Here is a 25,332-nt window from a genome sequence, read left to right on the forward strand (position 1 = left end):
GTTCCGCCCCTCCAGAATAGCACATAGTGGAAAAGAAAGTGACGAATCCATTTTTCATGGCCTTTAGCTTGTGTTAATTGTAGTATTGAAAGTCAAGGTTGGTGCTACAACAGTTTTATATGGGCCAGTACCCTTGACTTTATAATTTCATATGCCTAGGGTGTGCCAATCCCACGTAGACAAGAAAATGCCTTTCCCGTTGTATTATATAACGCTACAACTATTGACCGGTACCCGTATCTCACGGGCAATCCATCGCCTTTCTACCCCTCAATGAAAAGGGCATTTCCCAGTCCGATATCCCCTCAACTCTAACAAAGTCTCATCTAACTGCTTCCTCCCCTTCCCCTCAAAATACTTCGGACCAACATCCGGAACACTATATCCATTGGGGTAATACTTATCCCCCTCATCGCCAGGCACAGGTCGTCCTAGAGCTCGAGTCAGCCATGCCATCGGGCCCCAGCGGTTCCAAAACGTGGGCTTGACATAGTATGGTGCGGCCTCCCACTGGATGAGGAAGAAGCGGTCGTTTTCATCCGGCTCCTCGGTGAACGAGGCGAAGCGCAGGAAGTGAGGTCGTGGCGGAGATAGGTAGCGGAGGAATAGCTTGCGGGCTGTGAGGATAGCCGAGAAGAGCGCTGCACAGAATGCGGAGGGAGGTTCGTAGCTGTTTAGTAAGAGGTTAGATAGTGCGTTGGTGATTAGTCCATTGATGCAGCGTTACAACTTACTACATCGCCTTCCTAAGCCTGTCATCCATCATAAACGAAACAACCTGCAACCCAACCGGATGCAACATCTTAGGCAGCATATAAACCAGCACAGCAGTAGTCTGATCCGCCGTCTCACGATTCTTAGCATCAGGCACCATGAACTTCGCTTCATACTCCTCGCTCCAAGCATCAATCTCCTCGAGCCACTGAATCCCATCCCGGAACCCGGTCTTACCAGATGGCAGCTTCTCATAGCTAATCTCCAGCCCATCACCCACACTCTTCCAGAAAGTCCCGATGGCACAGCGCTCCAGGTCACTCAGCTGGCGCCACTCGTAGCGATTGATGAATCGAATCGGCTGGAGGGCAAACAGCGCCAGCGTAAAGAGCATATCGTCATCAAGGATCTTACCGGAGGCCCTGTACCCGCTGTGTAGGTAACGCGTCCGGGCAAGACCGAGGTATGCGCGTGCGGAAGTCGGGTTGTTGCCGACCATTTCTTGGACGAGGACGCTGGTATCTGTGTACCGCTTTAGGGAAGTTTCCGGGCTGGAGAATTGACTTGTTTTTGCGAGAAGGTTGGATATTGAAGGGATGCCGTATGTCTTTTTTTTCAGTTAGAAATTTCATGTATAGATCAATAGGGTATGGCCCGATTGTTTGTGGGTTGTCAAAATTTTTTTTCATACCCGGAATAAGGCAAATTGCAGACTCTTGATGAACATGAGTGGGAACTCGAGCTGCGCGACTTGTTTTTGGATCTGGAAGGCTTCTTCGTCGGTCATTTTGGACATCGACTCCCGTGTTGGGTAAGCATATTGCTTGTGGAGCTTGCGCAGGCGCTGGAACCGTAGACTTGTTGCTACTACTGGCCAGGCGACGAGGAGGCCTACGGCGTAAGGGAGTAGTTGGGCTGTCATGCCCCGTACAGGTAGGGATGAAGCCCAGGTGTCGGTATAATTCATATTGACGCGACAAGTGTGGGGATGGGACCTCAACTGGGGGCTCCACGAGGTTTAAATAAGAATGTGGTGGTGGTGGTGACCCACGGGACAGGTCCATTTATGATCCCCACAAGGTTTATGATCTGTCAACCTTGGAATTGTGCAATCTCTTGTGCAGCCTGTACATAACACCCCGCATATCCCAAATAACCCTTAGAGGAGCATGTAGTAATTAGGTTTTCAAGGTTGTTCACTTCACCTAATCTAGAGAATATAATTGGATAATTTCAAACGCGGGGTACCCGAAACACCGAGCCTCGGGGAACTGGAGATGAGAATGAACATGCACGTTCTCGGGCTATCCGACTATTATATGCAAAGAAGGGCCTCAAGCCAGAATATTGTCATACCCCTGTAATCCCAAATCTACATTTGAGACAGTGCCGCCGGCATTCTCGGTTGTGCGAGATGCACATGCATGCGACCACGCCTCTTAAGCACTCTAGCGATTATTCTTAAGCCAACGAACTATAGGTCTAGGGTATGTGTTACAACTTCAAATTATTTAAAAAAATTCTATAAAAATTATTTTGATTATAGGTCCAGCCTGACACTATCACATCGGGTCTTTACAGTTCCCATATCGCTATATACTATCCGGTTTATGTTGAGGGGATATAAAATGTTCTGCCGACACACTTCCTGGCAGATCATTATGCCAATGCGTAAAAAGAGTCGCATATCACTAGCGACCAATGAATATGAGCTCCAATGCCCGTAGCGGTGGGAAAAACATCGCAGTGAAGCCCGCACCCAACCAGAGACCCAAATCAGCTTCGCCAGCCATTTTTGCGATGGGGCCGATATAATACGATTGAGACTAAATCCAAATATTAGCGAGATTCGATCAATTGGATCCGTGAGAATAAAAGGCTTACCATGCCAACAATTGCACCAGCCCAGCCGATAAGGAAAGCAACTCCCGCCGCGATGCCCCAAGGCAATTTATCGCGACAGTTCCACTGAGACCAGTCATAGCCTCTTCTCCGACGGAAGACCACGTGTTCTTCAAAGACAATCACGACAAACATCATAACCCAGTATCCGATCAGAGGCAAGAAAGACTTAAAGATCTCGTACAGCCGGTTCCGGCCTCCCATCGCGCATGCGGCATAGATCACCGTAGCGAGAGTCGTGAAGACTGGCCGTGGAACCTTTCCAAACACCCCGCCAATCATCTGGAAGTTCATTCCCATCGAGTACGCCCCGGGAGTATTATTGGCAACCAAGGCGAGGACATTGATGACAGCACAGAATTTCCCGAACCCTCCCAGACCGTCGTATGCTGTCATCAGAACGCCCCCTGGACTGCTACCATACTTGGCCGCCAAATGTGTCGAGCTGGCGATCACGGTTCCAAGACCAACACCCATAAGAAGAACAATTGACATAGCACAAGTGGCGGCGAATACTGTGACCAGGAATGTTCGATAGCTCTTCATTTGCGGCGGGATATACACATAGTAATCGGCGGCGAGCGGGGCCCAGGCAAGTGGAATGGACAATGCCAGGGAGAGGAAGGTTATTATCTTGGCGATTAAGTGCTCTGTCGACATTGGTGTCTGGATGTTGAAGTCGAACTTAGGCCCTGCTGAACCCACCATCACGCAGATCACCAGCAGCTGTGGCAACCAGGCAACTCTGATATTGATTAGAATATGTATTTCAAGGCATGCTGGGCTGTCAAATCTTACCGTTCATATAATTGGAAGATTTTCATCCCAAACAGTGCCATAACCCAGCTGGAAACGGCGACAATGATAATGCCCACTATCACGGAAAGATAACCACCGGAGACCACAGACAAGATCTGGCCACCGACGACACTGTTTACCATGCTATACCCGATATTGGTGAAGAGGTTCAGGATAATGCAAACTTTGCTGGGATAATAGCCCATGAAATATCGGGCCACGATCTATCAAATTCATGAGCATCCGTTCATTCTTTTTAATAGCACCTTCTTCTCGTGCAAAAAAAGGCGATGTCTCGATATCAACATACCAAAGTTCGGTTCCCGCTTTTCGGTCCCCATATACTTATAAAGCCAACAGTGCAATTGCCGGCTAAACACCCAAATACAGCACAGAGGGCCGCATCCCTAAAGCTGAGGCCAAGCACGAGTGTACCCATTGATCCAACAACAATATTATTTGTAGCCAATGTCATGCTAAACCACATTAGCAGCATATGAAGTATGGTTGAAGATGTTATTGGCTCTCGATCTTCGATAGGGATGGGCTCGATACCACGACTCTCCACATTTATCAATCTTGCAGCCCATCGTGAGCATCTTGATTCTGGGACGGGGTCAGGCTTTGCGAGGTCCGAGTCGGAGGAGGAACTGTTGGAAGCGCTTTTGTCGAGGTTAAACTGGTTCAGACTCCCAAGAGCAGGCGAGCTGTGGGCTTTTTCGACATCGTCGGGCTTCATTCTCGGATATCTCGAAGGACGTGTGAGTGGACTATGTCGGATTAAGCTGTTCGTGAACAGAAACTTTCAATCCGAATCCACCAACAGTTAAATAAGTGCTAAGCGGTCTAACGTATTGGATGTCGTAAATCCACAGCTATACAATAGCTACAAAAGGCGAGAAAAATGAGCCGTTCGTATAAAACATGACGGAGGGGGGAGCTATGGTATGATAGATATAAGGGAAAAAGCACGCGGGGCCAGTGCACCATTGCTAGGCCGTTGAACACTGACATCACCCTGTCTACCCAGTGAGACGGTGTAACAACCCGAGAGGAGACTGGATACATACACATTCCTCAGCAATCAAGGCACCAACCGAACAGCTCGCAGCCGGTATCCAATGATGAGTCCAGGAATTGGAATCACTGCAATACAGCCGTGAATAAACACACTCTGTAGTTGTAGATCATTGACCGTCTGGTGGAGAAAAAAAGGAAGCTACCTAGCTTTATCCCAACATACAAGTGTGGGGATGAACCTCATCGCGCAATATTGACGCATCCACCAGGACACCCACCCTCACACATATTCGGTGGGCCTGTAACCATCTCATGATACAATCAAAGGAAGGGATAGGCCCATGACAGCCACACCATAAAAAATAAAAGTCCCGCCGACCCCTGTGATCCGCGATACATTTCCGTATGGGGTAAGTGGTATGCTGGAAAGCTCCGAATATGCATGCTCTGGAATGCTGTCGACGCAAGGAGTATGTGTTAGCTCACGATTCTACACGATGATCAGATTTTGAAAAGGAGGATGATGATCAGCCGAAGTTCCGTTCAGCGACTTCCGTGAGAAATGTATTCTGGTCCCTTGTGATTGCTGCGGGACGAATGCTTGCTTCCCCGGACATCTTCTGTGATGATTCGTTATAGCTCTGGGGATATGAAGGCTTGAGGGAAGGGGCTCTTTTAAATAGCTCTGATTAGTGTTTACTTTCATTAAGCTATTCATAACTTGGCTTAAGTACTATATATAGAGAGTTTCTCGCCGTTCGGTTGTCATCGGCATCGTGGTATAGCCAATCTGAATATGAGTTGATTGGTACATTGTACAGGGGGTATTATGAAGGCTTGAATGGTGTTACATGCTCTTTGAAAGAGCAAATCCCCCTTCATCCCGACCTCACTCATGTCCTTCTGTGCTCAATTCGGAAGACTTACACAAATGGAACTCCGAATTATGTGATGTTACGTATCCCGAGTATCTAGCTCAGATCATTTCCTACAAGTCCAGCCAAGCTTTTCCCCCGTCTCGCCTGACCCACAAGCCGCAATCCGTGATGCGGATCTGTGAAAGAGAACTCTCCTAGCTTTCTAGGCGTTGGCGAAACGCGTTAGAAAATGATTATTTGTTAAAAAGTGTTCAATTTACATGAGATTGTGTTTTGTTGCTCTCAAGAATAGTCGGCCGCTTATGCAGCCTTCTAATGCTTCTTTGGTTAGTCTCATGGTAGTATTTTCAGATGTTTTGTTTACATATATTTTGGACATCTTCTCAGTTTCACACATAGACGGCGGAAACAGGCCTGATTTGTGAACTCGACCTTTCTATGTATAACCTTCGACATGGCACATTATACCCAGTACACATGTGTTATAATATATTCTATAGCTGTCTGCGAGGAGCTTTCCAGTTCGAACTGCTATTATGGGGATATTGAGGGTCGTGTACTGGAGACTAAAATCACCAATGCCTGATCAATGTTTGATTTGGTTTCTTTGACTTGCTTCGGGGACTGCTGGTCTGGAGCATCATTCAAATGAATATCGCAGCCTTAAAATACAGAAGGACTCTGCCTAATATAATGTTTTTGAGCCCTAAAGTAATGAATGACACGCATCTTAATGAATATAAATACCATAGATCCCCAAACATCAAACAGCACCATTTACCCATCACTCAACTTCTTTAGCTGCACTTGTGAAATCTTACAGCTTCCCTAACCAGGTCAAGATACCCTTAGCCATGACCTCAAAAGGAAGATTTGACCAAAAAGGGCCAACCGGGCCAACCTCCCGCTGCAAACCCCCCACCATCCTCACCAACCCTCCAACCAGAACCTCAACTAGCACCTCAACTAGCACCTCAATCAACACTCCAACCAGCACCTCAGCCACCATCTCAATTAGGGTCGCCGATGGAAACACAGCAGACCCAAAGACTAGTTATGTACAGCGCCAGACTTTACCTACGGGATGGACTTATCAACGTTCAACAGTATGGTATGGCTAGTGGTTTATTCTGGCTTCGCTCATACATTAGCAAAGGATACACACCACCCGTTGATATGGTCTCAGAACTCGACTATGACTTCTTTTTGGAAGATCTGCGGTCCCATTTTGGCTACAGCCCTGAAGTTCATGTGCTTGTGTGGGATGCTCGAAACTGCATTAACAGATTAGACTATGAATATGCTATTAGAAACCGAAATGGTTGGTTGGCTGCTTTGATAGCCATGCAAAATCGAGAAGCAGTTGCGGGACATGGACTCACCTGTCATTTCTTTATTGTGACCAAGAGCGAGTTTGGTACGAGAAAAAACATATGTTGAAATAGATCAGCAATCTGACTGATGGCTTCAGAGCTACACAGAAAGCTTCCTTCTTTACAGATTAACGAGAGGGAACGAGAACCACAGAATGAGGAGGGAAACTATTCGGTTGAAGAGATTCAAAGAAAGCGCAAGAAGGGAAGTGGTTGATTGAGTGTGTGAGGAAAGAGCAACCGGGAGTTCCATTGCACCTCCAGTAGTCCTCTCTCTTCTTATCCCCCTTTTAGTCTCTCTTCTTACCAATCTCGACTCATGTCAAACTCATCCTCTCACCCTGATCTCGTCATAAATTCTTTTTCAAGTTTTGAACTCTCCATTCAAGCCATCACTCAATATGGTTGCCACAAACGCCCCCGGCCCGCCGCGTAACAGTCCGCGAGTGCTCAAGATGCACGACTGTCTCATTGAGGTGACCCGTTTCGACGGCGGCCTGTCAGCTGTCTTCTGGTTGGGAGGCTACCTGAACAACGAAACGCATATCAACGGAGACGGCACTTTCGATCACACCATGCTGAGCTACGACGATTTCGAACAGGATCTGATGGATCACCTCAGATTTGACCCCCATGAAGAAGATATCCGATGGGATTACGACAGCCCATTTCAGCCTCGGGCGAGCCCACAAAACCCCCCAGCTTTCACGGTTAGAAGTTACAACGCTTGGGTGGCCGCTCTGCTAGCCATACAACACGCTTCCTCGGGTCAGGTCAACTCCAGTGTGCAGTCTACCTCCACTGCGAGTTCTCCAATCATGACAGTTTGCTTCAATATTGCATGAAGTAAGTGGCTCCTTCCGTTTTTGATTGAGCACCAGCGAATCATTGGCTAAATATAAAGGTGCACCCCTCAAACCGCAACGAGTGGGCCTGAATGGGCGGCAAAGACATCGTTGCAGGACGGATATTTTTTTCCAATAATGCTAGCATGTGGCGCAGGAAGAATTTCAGTCAACAGATCGGGGAGATGAATCGCAACATAACGGATCTTGCACTGGTGCCAGGGATAGAGACCCGAGGGCTCTGGATGGGTGCCCAGGACGAAGAGAAATGTCAAGGAGATATTTAGCTACTTCAAACCGGTGAAATGCAAATTAGGGGTTGATAATGCAGTTTCTTTTCCTTGTTATTCAATATGCTCATCAAAAATGTCAAACGTGACTCTCAAACGCGCACTCTCGCAGCGACAACTCATAATGTGACGCTTATCATTCTCATTGTTTCCGTTGACTGCCCCCAATCCGAGCTTTACCTGCTTGCTCATCTCGTTTGTCTTTTCTCCAGTTCAACTCCCCTTGACCTTCACAACATCCTTACCGATACCGAACTTCCAATGGCCACCGACGTAACTCAGACTCCCCCACCGTCTATCTTCCGGTCCAGAACGAGCAAGTCACTAGTTCTGTTTGTCACAGAGTTCGACTTGTGGGTGCGGGACAGTTTTTATTGTGCGAACTTCAGGTATCATGCCTCCAGTCTACTGGATCGACACTAGAGCCTTTGTCTCTAATTGCTATATTTTAGACACAGAAGACTCAAGCCAGGAGGAAAGTGACAACAGTGGTCAATCTTGGCTCGATGTCTCTCAGATGGATTGAAAGTATCCAAGGGTTTTAAATGGACGGCGAAGCCGGACTTGACATCCTCCGCCCCACATTTCCTATTCAGAATGAGGGGAGAATACAAATATTCAACTTCTATTTCACACTTCCCGGTAACCTGCTACATATTTAAAAATGGCCTCCATAACCCCATCCCAAGAAGACCTGCAGAAGTTCTACATCGGCAAAGACATCAGCGATGTACCCAAACCAGCCGCAATCCTTGACGTAGCAATAATCCGACGACACTGCGAGACAATGCTACGCACAATCAAAACGCTCGATGTCGGATTCAGAGTTCATGTTAAGTCGCATAAGGTAAGAGGCCCCAGATACCATATTCTCCACGTAATTACACTCAACTTATGAACATCAGACACCCGAAATCGCCAAGCTCCAAATCGGCGACAGCACCGAGGCCAATTTCATAGCCTCCACAGTCCTAGAGATCGAGATGATGACCCCTCTACTACAGGATCTGAAACAAAAAGGCTGCAAAATTAACATTCTCTACGGCATCCCTCTCGTCCCATCACAGGTTCCACTACTAGCCAAGGCAGCCCGCGAACTAGGCGAGAACAGCATCACTGTGATGATCGACCACCCAGACCAACTCCCTTACCTGGAGAAACTATCTTCTCTAGCAGGACATCCAACCTGTGTCTTTGTCAAGGTCGACACGGGCTACCACCGCGCCGGCTTACCGCCCGTATCCCTCAACAAGAACGGTTTACTCGAGAAACTTGCCTCCGCAGAGGAAACAGGCGGGGCAAGACTCCTCGGATTGTATTCACACAGCAGCCTGAGTTATAGCGGGACAACCCCCGAGCAAGCGATGGGCCATTTGATCAGTGAGATCCGCGGATGCAAAGATGCCTTGGAGAGAAATTTGCATATATTTCCCAAAAGGGAATTAATCATCAGTGTTGGGGCGACCCCGCAGGTCGTCTCGTCCCAGAACTTGCTGTGTGAGGACTCTCCCTGTGCGGAAGCGCAGGAGCTGAAGGCTTTGCTTCGAGAGACAAATGTCGAGCTGCATGCTGGCGTCTATCCCATCCTGGATATGCAACAGTTCTCCACAAATGCTAGCACTGATTCTGGAGTTCTGGAGGATGAAATTGCCATCTCGGTGCTCGCTGAAGTGTGCAGTGTCTATAACGACGGTGAGCGTGAGAAGCCCGAGGCGCTCTTGGCTGCGGGGACGCTTGCACTGGGCCGAGAGCCGTGTCCGAGTTACTCGGGCTGGGGGGTTGTTTCTTCTTGGCAGCTGGATGGATTGGGTAAAGCTTCACCGGAGAGATTGGTTGTTGAGAGGATCAGTCAGGAACATGCAATTGTGACTTGGGAGAGTGAGTCGCAGACGAAGATTCCCCTGCGAATTGGACAAGTGGTTAAAGTGCACCCGAATCATGCTTGCGTTACTGGTGCCTTTTATGGATGGTATTTTGTTGTCGATTCGGATGAAGACAGCGAGACTTCTCGGATTGTGGATGTTTGGGTTCGGGCGAGGGGGTGTGGTATGAGGGCTTGGTAGAGTATTCCTGCAATTTCGGACCTCGGGGTGCCTCGGGGATATCTTCCGCTTATGAACTAGTGTATCGCAGTGTATAACCACTGTGGGTAGTCTTGATCCACTATGAACCCTGCATCATCCCCCCCGAATTTTGGACAAATGAAAGAGCGCAAGCAATCGAAAATGGATAATAGGGCGGGTATCCCCTTCACGGAGCGTTATATTTGCTGTACTGGGCGATATCACAATAGCTAGCGGGTGTACCTATGTACAATTGAAGTAATAAGTGTGTTGGTGGACTGACCTATACACCTCGGCAGCCGATACCCCTGCAGTGGAGATTTGTGGAGTAGCAAGCTTCTGATAAAACAAGTTAGATTAAACTTTCCTGAAGAATTCAAGAATCCTTTGTATTCGTGGAAAGTTGAATAGTAACCCAGCTTCCCCACAGGTCTGTGGAGAGGAGAGAAGCGGCATAATATTTACCCCAATGTCAATCACCGAAGTTACCCCGGTTTTAGGACCGCTTGTCACTCCTATAGATAAAAAGGAGTCCATTCCCTTTATCTGGGGTTCTTGTATATCTCCCTCGACATAGTTGAGAGAGTGCAGAACATTATGCGGTATTCTCTATGGGCCTGTACGCTTGTGCTAGCTTCGGCTACTGCAACAACAACTTCACTGACTGACATCTGTACCACCGCATATGCGAAGAAGGCCTTGCCAGTAGATGCCATTCAAGGCGTTACCGTTGATCCATCTTCGATTTCCACGAGTCTTGTCACCAATTTCACCGCAGAAGACATCTTCTACCCTACCTCCACCTTCGATTACTGCAATGTGACTTTCGCCTACTCTCATAACGGCATTGACGGGGATATTGTCCATGTGCAATACTGGCTTCCAGCTCCAGGGCAGTTTAAGAACAGATATGTGTCCACGGGTGGAGGTGGTTGGGCGATCAACTCAGGGTCCTCATCAATCCCTACTGGTGTCATTGTTGGCGGGTAAGAATTTCCTCGTTTACTTCTCGGTGGTATGAATAGTTTGACTAACATATTATATGAAGTGTTGGAGGTTTGACCGATGGAGGATTTGGAAGCTTCACCACCCAATTTAGTTCCGTTGCCCTCTTGGAAAATGGAACTATCAATTGGCAAGCGACTTACATGTTTGGTGAGACCTTTATATTTCGAAACTCACAGCTCATGAGCCAGCTAACATAATAAACAGGCTACCAAGCCCAGCATGAGCTCGCTGTTTTGGGCAAAGAACTGACAAGAAATATTTACAACGTACCATCCAGCGAAAAGATTTACTCCTACTATCAGGGCTGTTCTGAGGGAGGCCGCGGGGGATGGAGCCAGGTCCAACGGTTCCCCGATCAATTCGACGGTGTGGTGGCCGGTGCTCCAGCCTTCCGATGGGCACAGCAGCAAACCAACCATTTGACCGGAAACGTCATCCAGAAAACCCTTGACTACTACTCGCCCAGCTGTGAGCTCGAGAAGATCATGAACATGACCGTCGGTAGCTGTGATCCCCTGGATGGCAAGACTGACGGTATTGTATCACGCTCTGATTTGTGTTTGAAGCATCTAAACTGGGATTCCATCCTGGACGCTTCTTACTCCTGCCCTGCCGTCAGTGGCTCCGCGTACGCGAGTGCCACACCTGCACAGACAGGCAAGGTATCTGCCAAAGCCATTGAAGTCATCAAGGCGTTTTGGAATGGTCTTCACGACTCCGACGGCAAGCGAGTTTACTTCAACTACCAGCCTGGCTCGACTTTCGACGATCTTCAAAGCGCATATGATTCATCCACCGACAGCTGGGAGCTTGACATAAGTGGTCTCGGTGGTATGTGGATTGGTTTATTCATTGATCTTCTGCAGGAGACCAATATTCCCAGCTTGGATGGCGTGACCTATGATACCCTCAAGGAATGGATGATACTTTCCCAAAACAAGTACGGAGATATCTTCCAGACAACATACCCAGACTTGTCGGACTTCCAAGCCGCCGGTGGAAAAGTTATCCACGTCCATGGAGAACAAGACTACTCAATCCCTACTGCTTCCTCAGTCCGTTACTGGAATTCAGTCAGGGAAACTATGTTCCCCAACAAGTCATACACTGCAGGCGCAGCCGCTGTCGATGATTTCTATCGGCTGTTCCTCATTCCTGGCGTGGGACACTGTGGCACAAACGAGTACCAACCCGATGCCCCATGGCCACAGACAACTCTACAGACTCTCATCGAATGGGTTGAAAATGGCAAGGCGCCGGCGACACTCGCTGGGTCTGGAGAGATTGAGAAAATGTGTCGCTGGCCTCTTCGTCCACTTTGGACTGCAAACGGCAAGAAATTCCAATGTGTTTATGACCAGGAATCCATTGATAGCTTTAGTTACGATTTGGATGCCTACAAGCTTCCTGTGTACTAAGTGGATAACTTTTCGAGTGAGACCTGCTTCTCTTAATTATATGGTTCTCCAATTCAAGTTACGAGTGCTGCAATTATCAATATTTTCGACTCTCTGGATGGAGTACGGGCGACTAAGTATGCCACCAGTTCAGTAGATGGAGGCCCACTTGGCGGTCCCTGGCATCAGTTTTATGCCTTGATCTATGCCTCCCAGCTATTCTTCCTCTTATACACTTAGTCCTATGAATTGAAGTTATCCTCACTCGCCACTCTCTACTCTTCTGTCTTTAACATATGCTCCTCTTAACCGACACAACATGGAACCCGCTCAGTTACAGCTGGCTCGCCCTTTAGCACCCTTACTACGAAATGGTGGCACACCCGTCTGTTCACAATGACCGTGTCGCTTTGGGATATATAGAACACTGGGCCTGGTTTGTGCAAGACGTTATGACCATGTTTCACTCGACACAAATCACGCATCAAGTCCCGATCAACAATGAGTCTGAGAAGTATGTTGTGGGAAGTGAACTCGGTCTTTCCGGAAGATTCATACGAAACCTTTGCGATCCTGCAATTCAAGCATTGATGCCGCTGCCTGAAATGTCCGTTGTATGATTCGTTGATACCCAAGCTCTCGCCTTCTCTAGCAGAATTACGTCAAAGTCGGGGGTAATTCTATGGGTGATAGATAGCAGGGCCGAGTAGCGATACTCCGCTGCATCAAGGTTTCTACGAGATATGAGGCTAGTATCGATAAAAAAAGACTCGTGTGAATGCCTACCTTCTTGTAAGGAGTGTTCAGGATGGAGCAGGACCGAATACACAAATATTGTTAGTACGAGCGCAGTAGGTGCACGGTGGGGACCCAGAGCACTTCGTCGGATGTCAGTGGCCCCGGTTCAGAACGATGCGATCAACTTATCTTACCTTGCTTTTGCGTTTCTGTGAAACCACTGATCTTCAATAGCTGATCATGTATATTGTGAAGAATCCCACATACACCATTCTTGCCGCCCATGTTTTGGCTGCTCTCATATCAGGCTGTGAAAGATCCCGTTGAGATCATGCCCTCTAATTTCATCTGCCTCGACAAAGCATGCTCGAGCCATGACACAGGCGATAAAAAACGAACTTGAGAGACATCGTCGCAATCATTTATAGCTAGAGTAGTAATAGAGGCGTTAGAGCTATAGGTATGGTCATAGTATCTAAAAGACAACTAAAAGAGAACTAAAAGACAAAGCAAGCCGCCTATTTGTGTGACCGTACGTAGGCAAAGCTAGGCATTATATCTTTCCACCTTGTCTTACTTATTCAATAAATATACCTAGTGGATATAATACCCATCCCGCTTATAAGTTTCTATATATATGGCCTAGGCAGGTACTAGCTTGGCACGTGCCTTCCCAAGTGAGACAGGAAGGCCACAACCTTGGAACTCCACTCCACTCCGCTATCTTCGACAGTTGCGCCTCTCCTACATTTGACAAAACATAGAACCAGCCCAGTCGCAGTAAAGGCGTCGCCTACTCTGTGCGCGCGGGCATTGCCTACGTCTCAGAAGTGAGGGCCACGCCCGAGTTGCTGCCGAGCACGCTGACTTTTTGCAAGAAATCGGAGTCATTTCAACTGTGTATCCCAGTGACAGAAATTCTCTCATGTCGTCCTCATTAGTTGATACGCGGAGTCTGTCGGTGAATTCATCTTATCAACCTTCCATATCGCGGTTCAAAAAATACTACAACGTCATCGAAATTGTCGAAAGCAAACCGAGATTGCCGCCTGGAAACATTCCTCTCGCCGACATTCGACATTCTGCTCTTCCTGATCATTGCCTTGAACACGGTACCCGGTAGAGCCAGATACACCAGATGGCCAATCAATTTCAATTCGGACGGAGACATTTATCACAACGGTCATGGAATGTAGACAGTTACCGTGATGGCGTGGCCCTTTGGTATACCCTCCAGGGCTAAGTCCTTCTTTGTTTTCGGACCAACCAACATGCCTGAAGCTTACGCCCACTAGCATGATTGTCGAATGTGACGGCGCAATGCCTGTGGTTGTCAACTGCATTGAGCAAATGCCAGTGAGGGGCTCCAGCCGGACTTGGCTGAATCGGGTCAAAGATTTATCGAAAAGAAGGAAAGTCCTGCAGAAAAGCTTATCTTGGGAATAGAGACTTTGTGGCCAATTCCGCAGCTCTAGGATGAGAAGTGAGAGGGAAGAAGGAACCCCAATGGGTAATCGCAGAGGTGACGACGCGACAAAAACCTTGACTATCATGTTGAGGAGCTATAGTGGCAATGTCGACAGGCTGGTGAGGGTTGCTCTTAGGGAGGAGCAGATTTATAGCTTTGTTTCCCGACAGTGAGTGGCCTGGGCTCTATCTGGAAATGAAAGAGAGCAACAAACATTCCGAGAGATATCCAGTTCAATCCGAGGTTCGGAAAAAGGCAGTATTATCGACAGAGATCAATCCCAAAGCGAAGACAGATACCAAGGCTTCCCTGAAAGAAGAAGTAAGGGATACCTACTTCAAGCTTAGCTTGTACCCTGAAAGACCAAACAACTTACGACAAGCTTATGGCAAAACAGAAAGTTGAGGCCGAGAGGAAAATGCATGCGGAGTACTCCACGGAACTGCTCATCTCGATACAATGAACAGACACGCCCAATGGATGCTAGCAAATATTCAACACTATGGCAAGAGACCATACTACGATAAAATTTAATATCACAGCGGAGGAAGACTTGTTTCCTACCAGCCAACGTTCGCTTGTCGGACACCCTTCTCTTTCTCATCATCTACCACAACATTGCACCTGGTCATCAGAGACACGCTAGGGGGCAAGCGGAATTTGGCGCAGTGTGCAGAAATCTATGGGAAAAGAAGCAGGAAGAGGCCGCCAGCCTAGGATCCCGAATGACTACTAATTACGAATGCATTCAAGATGGGTCAGGTGCCCGAAATATCTTCCAGCGAGAATCCATTTCAAATGAAGTGTCTTCACGCGCCTTGGAATAAGCGATTAATGGCGGGGAATATATGATTCACGCCGTCGTCGTCGATCGGCAGCTCTATAGAGGGATTCTGAAGCGGAGAGAGGGTGCTGAATTTGGAGGGATGACATAAAAGAGGAGAGTGCGAGGAATGACTGCCTTTCTTGCTTTCCTAGGGATTTGAATAGGGTGCAGCACTTGGTCTCTAGGGATATCGTCGCTATCTTAATCCATCATGCTTTCATCAAGAGAAGCGCCTTTTCATCGAAAGGATTTTCACCTAGTCGTCTCATTCATGTAGTCAGATTGTAACCCCAGTTCTCATGGATCTCCAGTGACCTGATATAAACAGGAAGACGCCACTAGAAGGGTGGGTCAAGGGCTACTCTGTCAGATTTCTGGTAGTTGTCCTTTGGTATAGTTTTTGGTGTGCTTATTTCGACATCGCCCCCCCCCCCCCCCCGGCGGGAAGAGTTCTCTTTTCTTCATGACAGTCCATCACCCTGGTTATTGGTGCTATACTTAGGAGAATAAAAAGAGAAATAAGCACGTATAATATATAGAATATAGTGAAAAAGACACAGATTTAATGTGCAAACCAACATCTTCATATAACACGATGTGATTATTGGCACACTGCCTGAACGACTTGCATTGCTCCAACAGCTTCTCTTTGATCAAGACAGGTCATCCGTATTTTAGGGGCCGTGATAATCGTCTCTGTATATTTTAATTTTATCCCATATTCTAAAGGGCGCTCTCAAGCGTTGATGACCTCAAATTCAGTAGAGATGTAAAAATGTATGGTGTAAATTCTTGCGCCGTGGTTGGTCGATTACAGATATAATGACCCGCTTTTTCGCGCGGTGCGGATCTCGAACACCCGACGCTATTGGTCGATATGTCACGTGCCTTCCCTATCCCGTAGGACTAATCACAGCACTATAAAAAGACCCATATCGTATAACCTCAAAATAGGATCTCGAAAGGAAAAAAAAAATAGGTAGCTTCTCTTTGATTGAGCGTGTCATCCTTAGTGCAGGGGCCATGCTAATCTTCTCTGTATATTTTCATTTGACCATATGCCCCGAAGGGCGAAAGATCTATTGTTCAGTTCATTATAACCTCACTTTTTGGCAGAATTACACCGCCTAGGCTTGCAGCTCTTATTGTCCTGAACACTAAGGAAGTCCTCTGTTGTATCCCTAAAAGTATATAAACGCATGAGAAGCAGTGAGAATGCCTTTTAAGCAAACTAGACAGCATGGAGCTACAGTACAAGTTCATAGAGAGCATGTGGAGTAATTTACAAAGAACAAAAGTGGGAAAGAAAGTGGTATCTTCAGAATCTGAGAATTTTACAATCAGGAATAATAAGAGAAACAAAAAAAGGAAATGAAATGCTGGATGGCGCGGAGGCCTCGTATGCGCCAAGAGATACCCAAAGAAAAGGCCAACCTGGCCGCCAAACCCAAATGCAAATGATTGTATGGACCCAAAAGTACAGAGTCTATGCTTAATTTTCAACAGCGTTGCGCCGAATCACCCATTTCCAGACACCGAAAATAGAGCAGTAGAGTTTGAGTCGAAGGAGAATAGGGGCATAACGAATTAAAGTGTCCCCGACGATCGGGGCGAAAAATAAAGGAGTAGAAGAAAGGCGATGTGGGCTCAGACGTGCGATTGAGAGAGACTCGATCTCGATCTCGATCGCTGAGACAAAGAGCGTCGGCCACGGCTAGAGGGCGCGCGGTCCACGGACGGGGCATGCTCGAAGAATGGAATCAGATCCGGGTTTTGGCTAGGGGGTGTTTTGGAGGTAGCGGAGTACTCGTTCAAGATACGGTCATCAGCAGCGGTATCCGGGTGAACTTCAATGCCTTGCTCGCGATCAAGGCCGCTGTGAGGGCCGCCGTTTGTCGGGAAACTGATCTCGGGCCCGTTGTGGGGTCGCTCGATGGGAGACCATCCGGCAATACTACCAGCAACGATACCTGCCATAGCAGCGGCGGGTCCGAACGTCGAGTTCGATCGTGACCGCGTGTTCCGTCTAGAACGAGACTCGGGGGTAGCCGGCTGTGGGGTCGGGCTGCCGTTGTCGTTGTCGTTGTCGCCATTCGGCGTGGGTGGAGCGGAGGAATCACGAGAGCGGGAACCACTGCGGGAACGAGGAAGGAGTTCCTGAGGGTGTTGCAGCTTGTGGCGGATGTGTCGCAAACGGCCGCCGCGGACACTCTTGATGAACGCGAGCTGATCGCGGATTTCCTCCAGGGCGGGGTTCCACTCGTAATTGCGGTCCTCGTCTGAGATAACCAATTCGGGACCCTTGTTGCGGTGCCAAAAGTGGGGCACAAGCCTGGCGGCGAATTCATCTGGAATAAGACGAATGATCACGGCGATGGGTACGGAGATTGCTCCAAGTACAAGACTCACGGCCCACTGCGAGCCTTGGTCAAGACGCTTCACAGAGAAAGCAGCGCCACCAACAAAGATGATCAAGATTTGACCTCCAATAATGATGAGCTGAATACCAATGAACCAACGGTTCTTCCAGATACCTTCCAAAATGTTGAGCTTGTTGTCAATACGACGAGAGTTGTACTGGTTGAAAATTTGCATAAAGACGAAAGTGTTGAACACCACAGTCTGCAGGTGGCCGTGATCCCAAGAGAAAATCTTAGCTCCAGCGAAATTCAGAACGAAAGTTACAACCAGCTGATAGATGGACTGTCCAATGATCATCTTCCACATTGTCAGAGTGATGAGTGGATCGGATTTCGATTCGGGTCTGCGGTCGAGCACTGTTGGTGTAGGAGGGTCTGTCGCCAAAGCGAGAGCGGCGAAGGTGTCCATGATCAAATTGACCCACAGCAACTGCACTGCGCTGAGCACTGAATCCTCACTATCACTAGCGACTGCAGAGACGAAGGTGAGAATAACGGCGGTGATGTTGACAGTGATTTGGAACTGAAGGAACTTCTTAACGGCGTCACAGACGGTGCGACCCCATGCCATAGCCTTGACGATAGAGGAGAAGTTGTCATCCATGAGAATAATGTCAGAGGCCTCTTTGGCAACTTCGGTACCAGTGATACCCATTGCAAAACCAACATCGGCATTCTTGAGGGCCTGGGCATCGTTGGTACCATCACCAGTGACAGCAACAGTCTCTCCAAGCTTCTTGAGTTGGTTCACCAGGATCTTCTTATCGTCGGGGCTAGAGCGGGCGATGACCTGGAGTCTTGGGATGATTTGGTTCATTTGGCGTGAGCTCAGCTTGCGGAATTTAGGACCCTCAATGGCGATACCACCGGGTGTGTAGATACCACACTCCTGGGCGATAGCCTTAGCGGTTACGATGTTATCACCAGTCACCATTCTAACAAACACCCCGGCTTTTTGACATGTGTACACTGCCTCAGCAACACCTGCTCGGACAGGGTCTTGAATACCAAAGATTCCCAACATTGCCATGTCCTTGAAGATAGGTTCGAAAACTGCCTGGTTGCGATCGGTTTCCGCAGTAGGAGCCCCACGGGGTGGCCATTGTTCGAAGTCACGGTAAACTAGGGCAATGCATCTGAGAGAGCGGGTGGCGTAGTTGTTCATAATATTATCCAGTGAGCTCCTCTCCTCGTCGGTAACAGGAGCCTCCGATAGAGAGTCGGTGGGGTCTCGGACAATGCGGGTCGACTTGGCGGCTAGAATCTCCGCAGCGCCCTTAACTAGCATTCTGTATTTTCCATTCTCCAGCTGGACCACAACTGCCATGCATTTGCGGCCTGAGTCGAACGGGAACATCTGCGCGAGCTTGCCGTTTGCTCTCGCTTCACCAAGAGCCCCCATTCCGAGGTAATCCCTCGCGAAAGTCAAGAGGGCAGTCTCTGTCTTGGATCCAACATATGTGCTAACTCCATCGGCCTCGCCTTCGAATGCGGTTGAGTTGTACACAATCGATTGGAGTAAGACATCCTTCACCGAGGATGATAGGGTAGAGACGAAATCCGAGGGGGTTATTTCACTCTGATCATCGGACGAGACACCAGAGTACTTTCCGAACCGAGACGTGGTACCCAACGTCGCAGCCACTGCAGTCATTTTATTCTCCGTCAAGGTTCCAGTTTTGTCAGAGCAAATCGTGGTAGCGTTACCCATAGTCTCACAGGCTTTGAGGTAGCGAACCAGGTTGTTGTCTTTAAGCATTCGTGTTGTAGCAAAGGCCAGAGCGAGCGTGACAGCCAGTGGTAAACCTTCAGGTACCGCGACAACGACAATTGTAACAGCAACAATGAAAATCTGCAGGAATGCTTGACCCTTGGCGTCTGCACCACCATCCATGCCCTTGAGACGAACCAAAAATTTGATGAAAAGGACCACAAACAGCAACAAACCAGAAGCGAGACCGAGCTTGGCAATGTATTCAGCCAACTTGTTGAGCTTAGTTTGCAAAGGTGTTGTCTCGCCCTCCTCTTGGAGGGACATCATCGTCCGGCCGTAGGTGGCGTGCATACCGGTAGCAGTGACCAAAAACGTGCCGACGCCCTCAGAAACCTTGGCACCGGAGATGATGAAAGGATCCATCTTCTTCAGGTCTTCGTGTTGCTCGATTGTCCGGTACACTTCATCGCCTGGGGTTTTGCGGAGAACGTCAGACTCGCCAGTAGCTGAAGATTCGTCGCACTTGAGGTCGTGGCCTTCGATCAAGATCCCATCAACTGGGACCATATCACCAGGTTCCAGAAGCATCAAATCGCCAACCAAGACATCGTGGATGGAAATTTCCTCCGTTCGGCCGGACCGCGTCACCTTTACTTGTCGATTTTCCTTCTTTTTATTGAGTTTCGCAAACTGTCGTTCCTTCTGCCAGTCGTTCGCTGCACCGACCGTAACCACGATAATAATGGCCACGAGAATTGCCAAGCCTTCAACCCATTCAACACCAGGTTCGTCGGGATTCGCTGGATGGAGCGATTGCGGAATTCCCACAGCAAGGGAAACTGCAGCTGCAACCGTCAATAAGATCAACACCTTATCGTTGTAGGCAATCCATGCAAGCTCCCAGATAGACTTCAATTTCCTCTCCGGAAGCCTATTATCCCCGTAGATACGTCTGCGGTCGAAGAAATCTTCTCCGCCCTGGGTTACGATGGGACCCTCGGTGGCGGGTGGCGGTGATGTATTCGGAGAGGCAGACTTGGGTATATTCTTCTTTGGCGAGGAAGGTGAGGTAGGTGAAACAACCTCGTCAAAACTAACGGTTCCGTCAAGGGTCGTCTCATCAACACTCAAGCCGCTTTTTACATCAGTTCGAAGCCCTTTTTCCAATCCTCGGAGACCTCCCAACGCGTGGAAGGCGCTAAAGCTTTTCGGGTTTAGAAGCTTGTTCAGCTGACCAGGGGAAAAAGCAAACTTGTTGTCCTCAACCTCGAACTCGGATTCGCGGCCGGGGTCTGGGGTCAGGGCATCCTCATCGTGTATGTCGTTTATGGCGGCGTTCTTAGCCAAATCGGATCTCGATTCGTGAGACGTTGAGGGCACATATGTTTCGCCGCCGTAGGTGCTCGATGTTTGGCCAGTCTCATCCGACTCCAAGGAGTTGCCTCGAGAGCGTGCTCCAGGAACAGAAAGGAAGTTTGAGTGTGCGTCAGGCGCCTTCATCTTGGGTGATGAGATGTTGTGTGGGGAGGTTGGCCGGCTCTCTCGTTCACGGGCTTCGGAGGAGGCATTGGAGCGAATCGAGGCCGTGGATCGCATATCCGTGGGAGAAACACTGCCATTGTTTAGCAGTGCTGTTGTGTCGGGGGCTTGTGCATTATCGGTGTAGGTCTGTGATCCTCCAGAGAGGACTTGGATGGGAGGGTGTTCGGTATCAGGGGAGTTCACGGCCGAGGTGTCGATGGTAATGGTCGGCGCGCGCTCTCTGCGCAGGGTTGATTGGCCCGGCTCATCGTTTGGGCGTGGGTCAGACATTGTGGGAGTGTCTATTCAATGCGCGATTCATGCGTGGCATACACCCTTGTAGATGGGTAGTTCATGTGGATAAGAAAGTAGAGAATGATCAGAACTCCATAAACTCCTAAACTCCCCAGGTTGTAAGGTAAGGGTTGAAAGAGTGTAAAGGTGTAAAGGTGTAAAAGATAGGAGAGGCAAGCGGCAAGGTAATACTTGCCCCCGTTGGAGACGTCAATTTGTCTCTCCACTCCGATGGCCGAGAACTTCATTACGGAGTACCCTAGACTACTTAGATTACTTACGGAGTAGATTACCTGAATTACCTAGATTGGCCTACAATTACCTACGTAGTATTGGATTTCTTCCCTTTTTTTGCCTTCAATTTCTCCACTTTGGGTATCCGCTTGCACAGCCCCTACTGTATTTCTGATTATATGATTATGCTAGATATGGTAGATGATGTACTCCATTTTACCCATGATATACACAACATAAGCCATCAATCTTATAACATTCCTGTCTGTAAAAAAAAAATTGTAGAAAATTCTTCACCATATTTACGTGGGTAATTAACGAATAAGGAGCAAATCCCGCAAAGACCACCAATACCAAGCTATATAGCGCCTGCACTGCCTCACTTGCCAAGACATGGACATGCTCAACATCCCGATTCGGCAAAATAAGGGGGCAATATGGAAAAATAATATTACAAAAATTTGAAGAGAGCTTGAATAATATTAAACTTGAATCTAATTTGAAATGAAAGATTTAACGGATTTTAGATCCTATTAAAGCCCAGACGTTATGTATTCATCTCTAATCCAGCCTCTTAATATGCCCTTGAACAAACCTTGAATAAAGTGGTGACGTCCCCTATTTACAACGATGATCGACGTTGACGGAGTCCGACGTAGCATGTGCAAGACTTTTCCTTTTTCATCTATAAAATTAAACTCTGATTTCCGGAACTTGACGGACTAGTAGAACATCCCAAGTTTAATTGGTTTCTCATGCCAAGGAACTTACCATTGGGGATTATAGCACCACATAAACACAGACTCAGCCACACTCAGACCACATCTGATCCTTGCATCGAAGCATCGTACGGCATACATCAAGGTACTTCGTATAAACACAATGCATTAGACGGGCTCAAACCCATCAAAAGCTTAGAACTGTTACACTAGGCACATAAAGTAGACCTAGCTCGGTCCTAAACAAATCCAAACCAGCCGAATCGGGCATATATATAGCTACGTTGTACAAGATATACCTCCCATACCACAAGTTTTCCGTCAGCCCCAAAGTAACACATGTAATACATAGCAAAAGACAGCACCAAATCTAAAATCTTATTCTCCTCAAACTAATCCCGACAACCATTCCACCACCTCTCAAACACACAGAGCCCAATCAAAACCATAAAAGCCTCAAAAGCAGGAAATGTCCAACCCAGCCAACAAATACGGCCTCACCGCCGTCCCAGCCTCTGCCCAAGATCTCCCCACAAACACACCCTACCCAGCACCAACCGTTCCCCCAACCCCAATCCCAGAAACCCCACTAGCACAGCGCATCAATGTCTATGCACGCACACACCTCCCCGACCAGACCTACAACCACTCATAGCGAGTGTATCATTTTGGGCTTGCAAACGATACCGATTCCTGTTTGCAGATTGGGACATGGACGATGAGACTTTCCTCCTCGCTTGTTTGTTGCATGGTATGGGGAACACGAAGGCCAATATCACCGCCATTAGGCTAAGTTTTGAGGTCTTTGGCGGTGTATTGGCATTGCGCGTCTTGTGGAATGATACCCATGAAGACGAAGACGAGGCTAATGTAGGTGTCCATGTTCGTGAGCGGGGGAGTCCATCCGGGCTTCGGGCCCGCGACGGCCCCGCGTGAACACATCGTGGTTTGTCTCTCGTCGGTAATATCACCGTTATAGGACAGTTGCTGCAGCTGGCGACGATCTTTGGTATGTATATGCTTAACTTTATCAGCTGACGGCTCTATCTAGGTCTCTGCTTGTATATATATCCGTGCGCTCAATATCACTGCCTCTCCATATGGTATCTATGTATGTGTATCAATATGTTTCGTTTCAAAGCATTAACCTCACTTTGTCTTGATCAAGATGTCATGGCTCGTGTTATCAGAGGCGAACTGCCGCAATGATCCAGGGCAAAGTCCCTGGGCACACAATCATCGTACCTCGCACCTATCTGGCTCCCGATCCACTAGACCTTCCTGACGAGTATGACTTACCCAATGCAGCCAGCCAAGCTACTACTCGTGATTTGATGGTAGGACTTGGGGTTCCTTGACGTGGAATGTTCTTTGACGGGTTTGAGGGCCACCACGCTCATACCAAGATCATCTCAATCCACGGGCCCTCTCCCTCCCAGAAACTCAATATCGCTGTCCGAGGCCCTGCGCCATATAGCGAGGATTACCAGGGATATATGACTACCCAACTAGGAATAAATGTTAAGGATGAGGCCGTGCTGACTGCTCTTGCAGAGAAAGTTCGCTTTGAGATTGAGACACTGAAAAATTCCAACATGACGGTAGGGGCCAGACTGTCGTTGGAATATATAGATTTGAATCCTGTATTGTGCCCTTAGTCTTCACCGGTTATCCACATCCTATATTTATAGACATATACGATTGCTATACAAATTCTGTAGCTTTACCTCCATCAGGTCTGCATACATTCTCAACCAATATCAATGAAGTTCCATTAGTTTACTAGGCTGGAATTTATTCCCCCGTCTCTTACTAGCTATAACTAGTGAATCTCGATCCTCTCCAACATACTAATAACGATATAGTAGTGGCTACTGGTAAGACCCAGACAACCTGATGATCCCCCTATTCAAAGATCCTTTATTCTGTTTGATTTTGCTGGTGCAAATAAAACGAAAGATAGACAAAGGAAGTAGAGTGCCCTGGGGCCCTTCCCTTTCCCAAGCCCGAGAGAAGTCCACTGCTCGCCCGTTGATTACCCCTTACCCCCCCATCTCAAACCTCCGGACAGACACCCCTGATATGCTCAAAGATCCGTTTTGCCGCCTCCTCGGGTGTGAAATTAGACACATCGAGTTCCAAATAATTTGGGTGGCCAGTGAAGCGATGTATATCCTCCTCGCGACGGAACTGGGTGACAAGATCCACGTCAGTCAGCTTCGAGTGTAATTCTCGATCCGACGAGACCAAGCGCTCCATATTGGTCTTTTCGTCGCAGAAGAGCAGGATAGGTACGAGGACGGCCTGTCGTGCTTCTGCAGTGGCGAGATATTCTGCGCACACGGCCGCGCCGAGGTCGTCGTCGCTCTGGAAATCCGTAAAAATGTAAGTCGTGTTAAAGGTTGCGGGCTCGTTGGCGAGGGTGGAGAAGATAGAGCTCCGGATTCCGCGGCGGAGGTTTTGATAGCCTGGCTGGGTGCGGTGGAGAACAGCGTCGGCGGGATTTATCAGGAGGTGGTTATGCACGAGCTTTGCGGAAGGGAGTTGCTTTAGAAGGGAGCGGGCGATGGTGAGCTTCCCGACACCTGGGAAACCATTGAGATGAACTATCGGGCGTCGTGGTTCAGGGATTGATGAAATAGTCATAGTGGGTGTGACGTGGTGGACAGATTGCAATATGGCAACGGAAGAGTTATACAAGTGTGAATTATTTGTATAATGGGAAGGCTTGAGATCCCTGCAATTTAGGATAACAATGGTGAGTGTCACCCAGTTTCCAGGACAATTCTTTGTTTGTATAAATAAGTCTAATAAGAGACAATTTTATTGGTCATATCCAGGTGTTGCAGGGCCACCAAGCTTTACTTTGTGCAAGCACGCTAAATTTTGCACTCTCAAGAATTTCTGCTACGAGGACTGACCTGCATAATGGGGAGGACAGATTCCAGCCCTTGAATGAGAGAGCCAGGTAGATCTAAATTAGACATTTCGAATGCACCACTAGGACGATATAGGAGGATATTGTTGACAAAAGACGATGTTGTGCATTCGTAGATGTCCTATTGACATGTAGTAGCTGTAGTAAAACGAAGTAACCTGTCCTCCTTCCA

The 25,332-nt window shown here is 48.1% G+C and overlaps 11 protein-coding genes across 11 annotated transcripts; 7 read left to right on the forward strand and 4 right to left on the reverse strand.

The window, feature by feature from the left end:
• Positions 1-196: 196 nt before the first annotated feature.
• N7455_006271 (uncharacterized protein) lies at positions 197-1,711 on the reverse strand. The gene is made up of 3 exons (XM_040959179.2): positions 1,406-1,711; positions 735-1,321; positions 197-670 (listed from the first exon to the last, which is right to left on the reverse strand). The coding sequence occupies exons 1-3, from the start codon at positions 1,679-1,681 to the stop codon at positions 271-273; spliced, it is 1,263 nt and encodes a 420-aa protein (XP_040810275.2). The 5' UTR covers positions 1,682-1,711; the 3' UTR covers positions 197-270.
• A 694-nt stretch (positions 1,712-2,405) lies between these two features.
• N7455_006272 (purine-cytosine permease family protein) lies at positions 2,406-4,153 on the reverse strand (the record flags this gene model as incomplete). Its single annotated transcript, XM_040959250.2, has 4 exons — positions 2,406-2,540; positions 2,599-3,361; positions 3,415-3,638; positions 3,725-4,153. 4 exons carry the CDS (start codon positions 4,151-4,153, stop codon positions 2,406-2,408), a joined length of 1,551 nt encoding a protein of 516 aa, XP_040810337.2.
• A 2,215-nt stretch (positions 4,154-6,368) lies between these two features.
• N7455_006273 (uncharacterized protein) lies at positions 6,369-6,902 on the forward strand (the record flags this gene model as incomplete). The annotated part of the gene is made up of 2 exons (XM_040959225.2): positions 6,369-6,729; positions 6,784-6,902. 2 exons carry the CDS (start codon positions 6,369-6,371, stop codon positions 6,900-6,902), a joined length of 480 nt encoding a protein of 159 aa, XP_040810381.2.
• Positions 6,903-7,086: 184 nt separating this feature from the next.
• N7455_006274 (uncharacterized protein) lies at positions 7,087-7,530 on the forward strand (the record flags this gene model as incomplete). The annotated part of the gene is made up of 1 exon (XM_040959177.2): positions 7,087-7,530. The coding sequence occupies one exon, from the start codon at positions 7,087-7,089 to the stop codon at positions 7,528-7,530; it is 444 nt and encodes a 147-aa protein (XP_040810354.2).
• A 353-nt stretch (positions 7,531-7,883) lies between these two features.
• N7455_006275 (uncharacterized protein) lies at positions 7,884-8,346 on the forward strand (the record flags this gene model as incomplete). Its single annotated transcript, XM_065605312.1, has 2 exons — positions 7,884-8,187; positions 8,273-8,346. The coding sequence occupies 2 exons, from the start codon at positions 7,884-7,886 to the stop codon at positions 8,344-8,346; spliced, it is 378 nt and encodes a 125-aa protein (XP_065461166.1).
• A 138-nt stretch (positions 8,347-8,484) lies between these two features.
• Positions 8,485-9,883, forward strand: N7455_006276 (uncharacterized protein; the record flags this gene model as incomplete). Its single annotated transcript, XM_040959190.2, has 2 exons — positions 8,485-8,667; positions 8,726-9,883. The coding sequence occupies 2 exons, from the start codon at positions 8,485-8,487 to the stop codon at positions 9,881-9,883; spliced, it is 1,341 nt and encodes a 446-aa protein (XP_040810292.2).
• Positions 9,884-10,480: 597 nt separating this feature from the next.
• Positions 10,481-12,309, forward strand: N7455_006277 (uncharacterized protein; the record flags this gene model as incomplete). The annotated part of the gene is made up of 3 exons (XM_040959234.2): positions 10,481-10,869; positions 10,932-11,038; positions 11,096-12,309. 3 exons carry the CDS (start codon positions 10,481-10,483, stop codon positions 12,307-12,309), a joined length of 1,710 nt encoding a protein of 569 aa, XP_040810375.2.
• Positions 12,310-12,659: 350 nt separating this feature from the next.
• On the forward strand, positions 12,660-12,908 carry N7455_006278 (uncharacterized protein; the record flags this gene model as incomplete). Its single annotated transcript, XM_065605313.1, has 1 exon — positions 12,660-12,908. One exon carries the CDS (start codon positions 12,660-12,662, stop codon positions 12,906-12,908), a length of 249 nt encoding a protein of 82 aa, XP_065461167.1.
• Positions 12,909-16,967: 4,059 nt separating this feature from the next.
• Positions 16,968-21,266, reverse strand: pmcA (putative P-type calcium ATPase; the record flags this gene model as incomplete). The annotated part of the gene is made up of 1 exon (XM_040959253.2): positions 16,968-21,266. The coding sequence occupies one exon, from the start codon at positions 21,264-21,266 to the stop codon at positions 16,968-16,970; it is 4,299 nt and encodes a 1,432-aa protein (XP_040810296.2).
• Positions 21,267-22,691: 1,425 nt separating this feature from the next.
• On the forward strand, positions 22,692-22,877 carry N7455_006280 (putative urea hydro-lyase/cyanamide hydratase; the record flags this gene model as incomplete). Its single annotated transcript, XM_040959247.2, has 1 exon — positions 22,692-22,877. The coding sequence occupies one exon, from the start codon at positions 22,692-22,694 to the stop codon at positions 22,875-22,877; it is 186 nt and encodes a 61-aa protein (XP_040810321.2).
• Positions 22,878-24,277: 1,400 nt separating this feature from the next.
• Positions 24,278-24,868, reverse strand: N7455_006281 (uncharacterized protein; the record flags this gene model as incomplete). The annotated part of the gene is made up of 1 exon (XM_065605314.1): positions 24,278-24,868. One exon carries the CDS (start codon positions 24,866-24,868, stop codon positions 24,278-24,280), a length of 591 nt encoding a protein of 196 aa, XP_065461168.1.
• Positions 24,869-25,332: the final 464 nt, after the last annotated feature.

Source organism: Penicillium solitum (genome assembly GCF_028829755.1).
Source record: "Penicillium solitum strain IBT 25940 chromosome Unknown utg000004l_segment0_segment0, whole genome shotgun sequence".
NCBI lineage: Eukaryota > Fungi > Ascomycota > Eurotiomycetes > Eurotiales > Aspergillaceae > Penicillium > Penicillium solitum.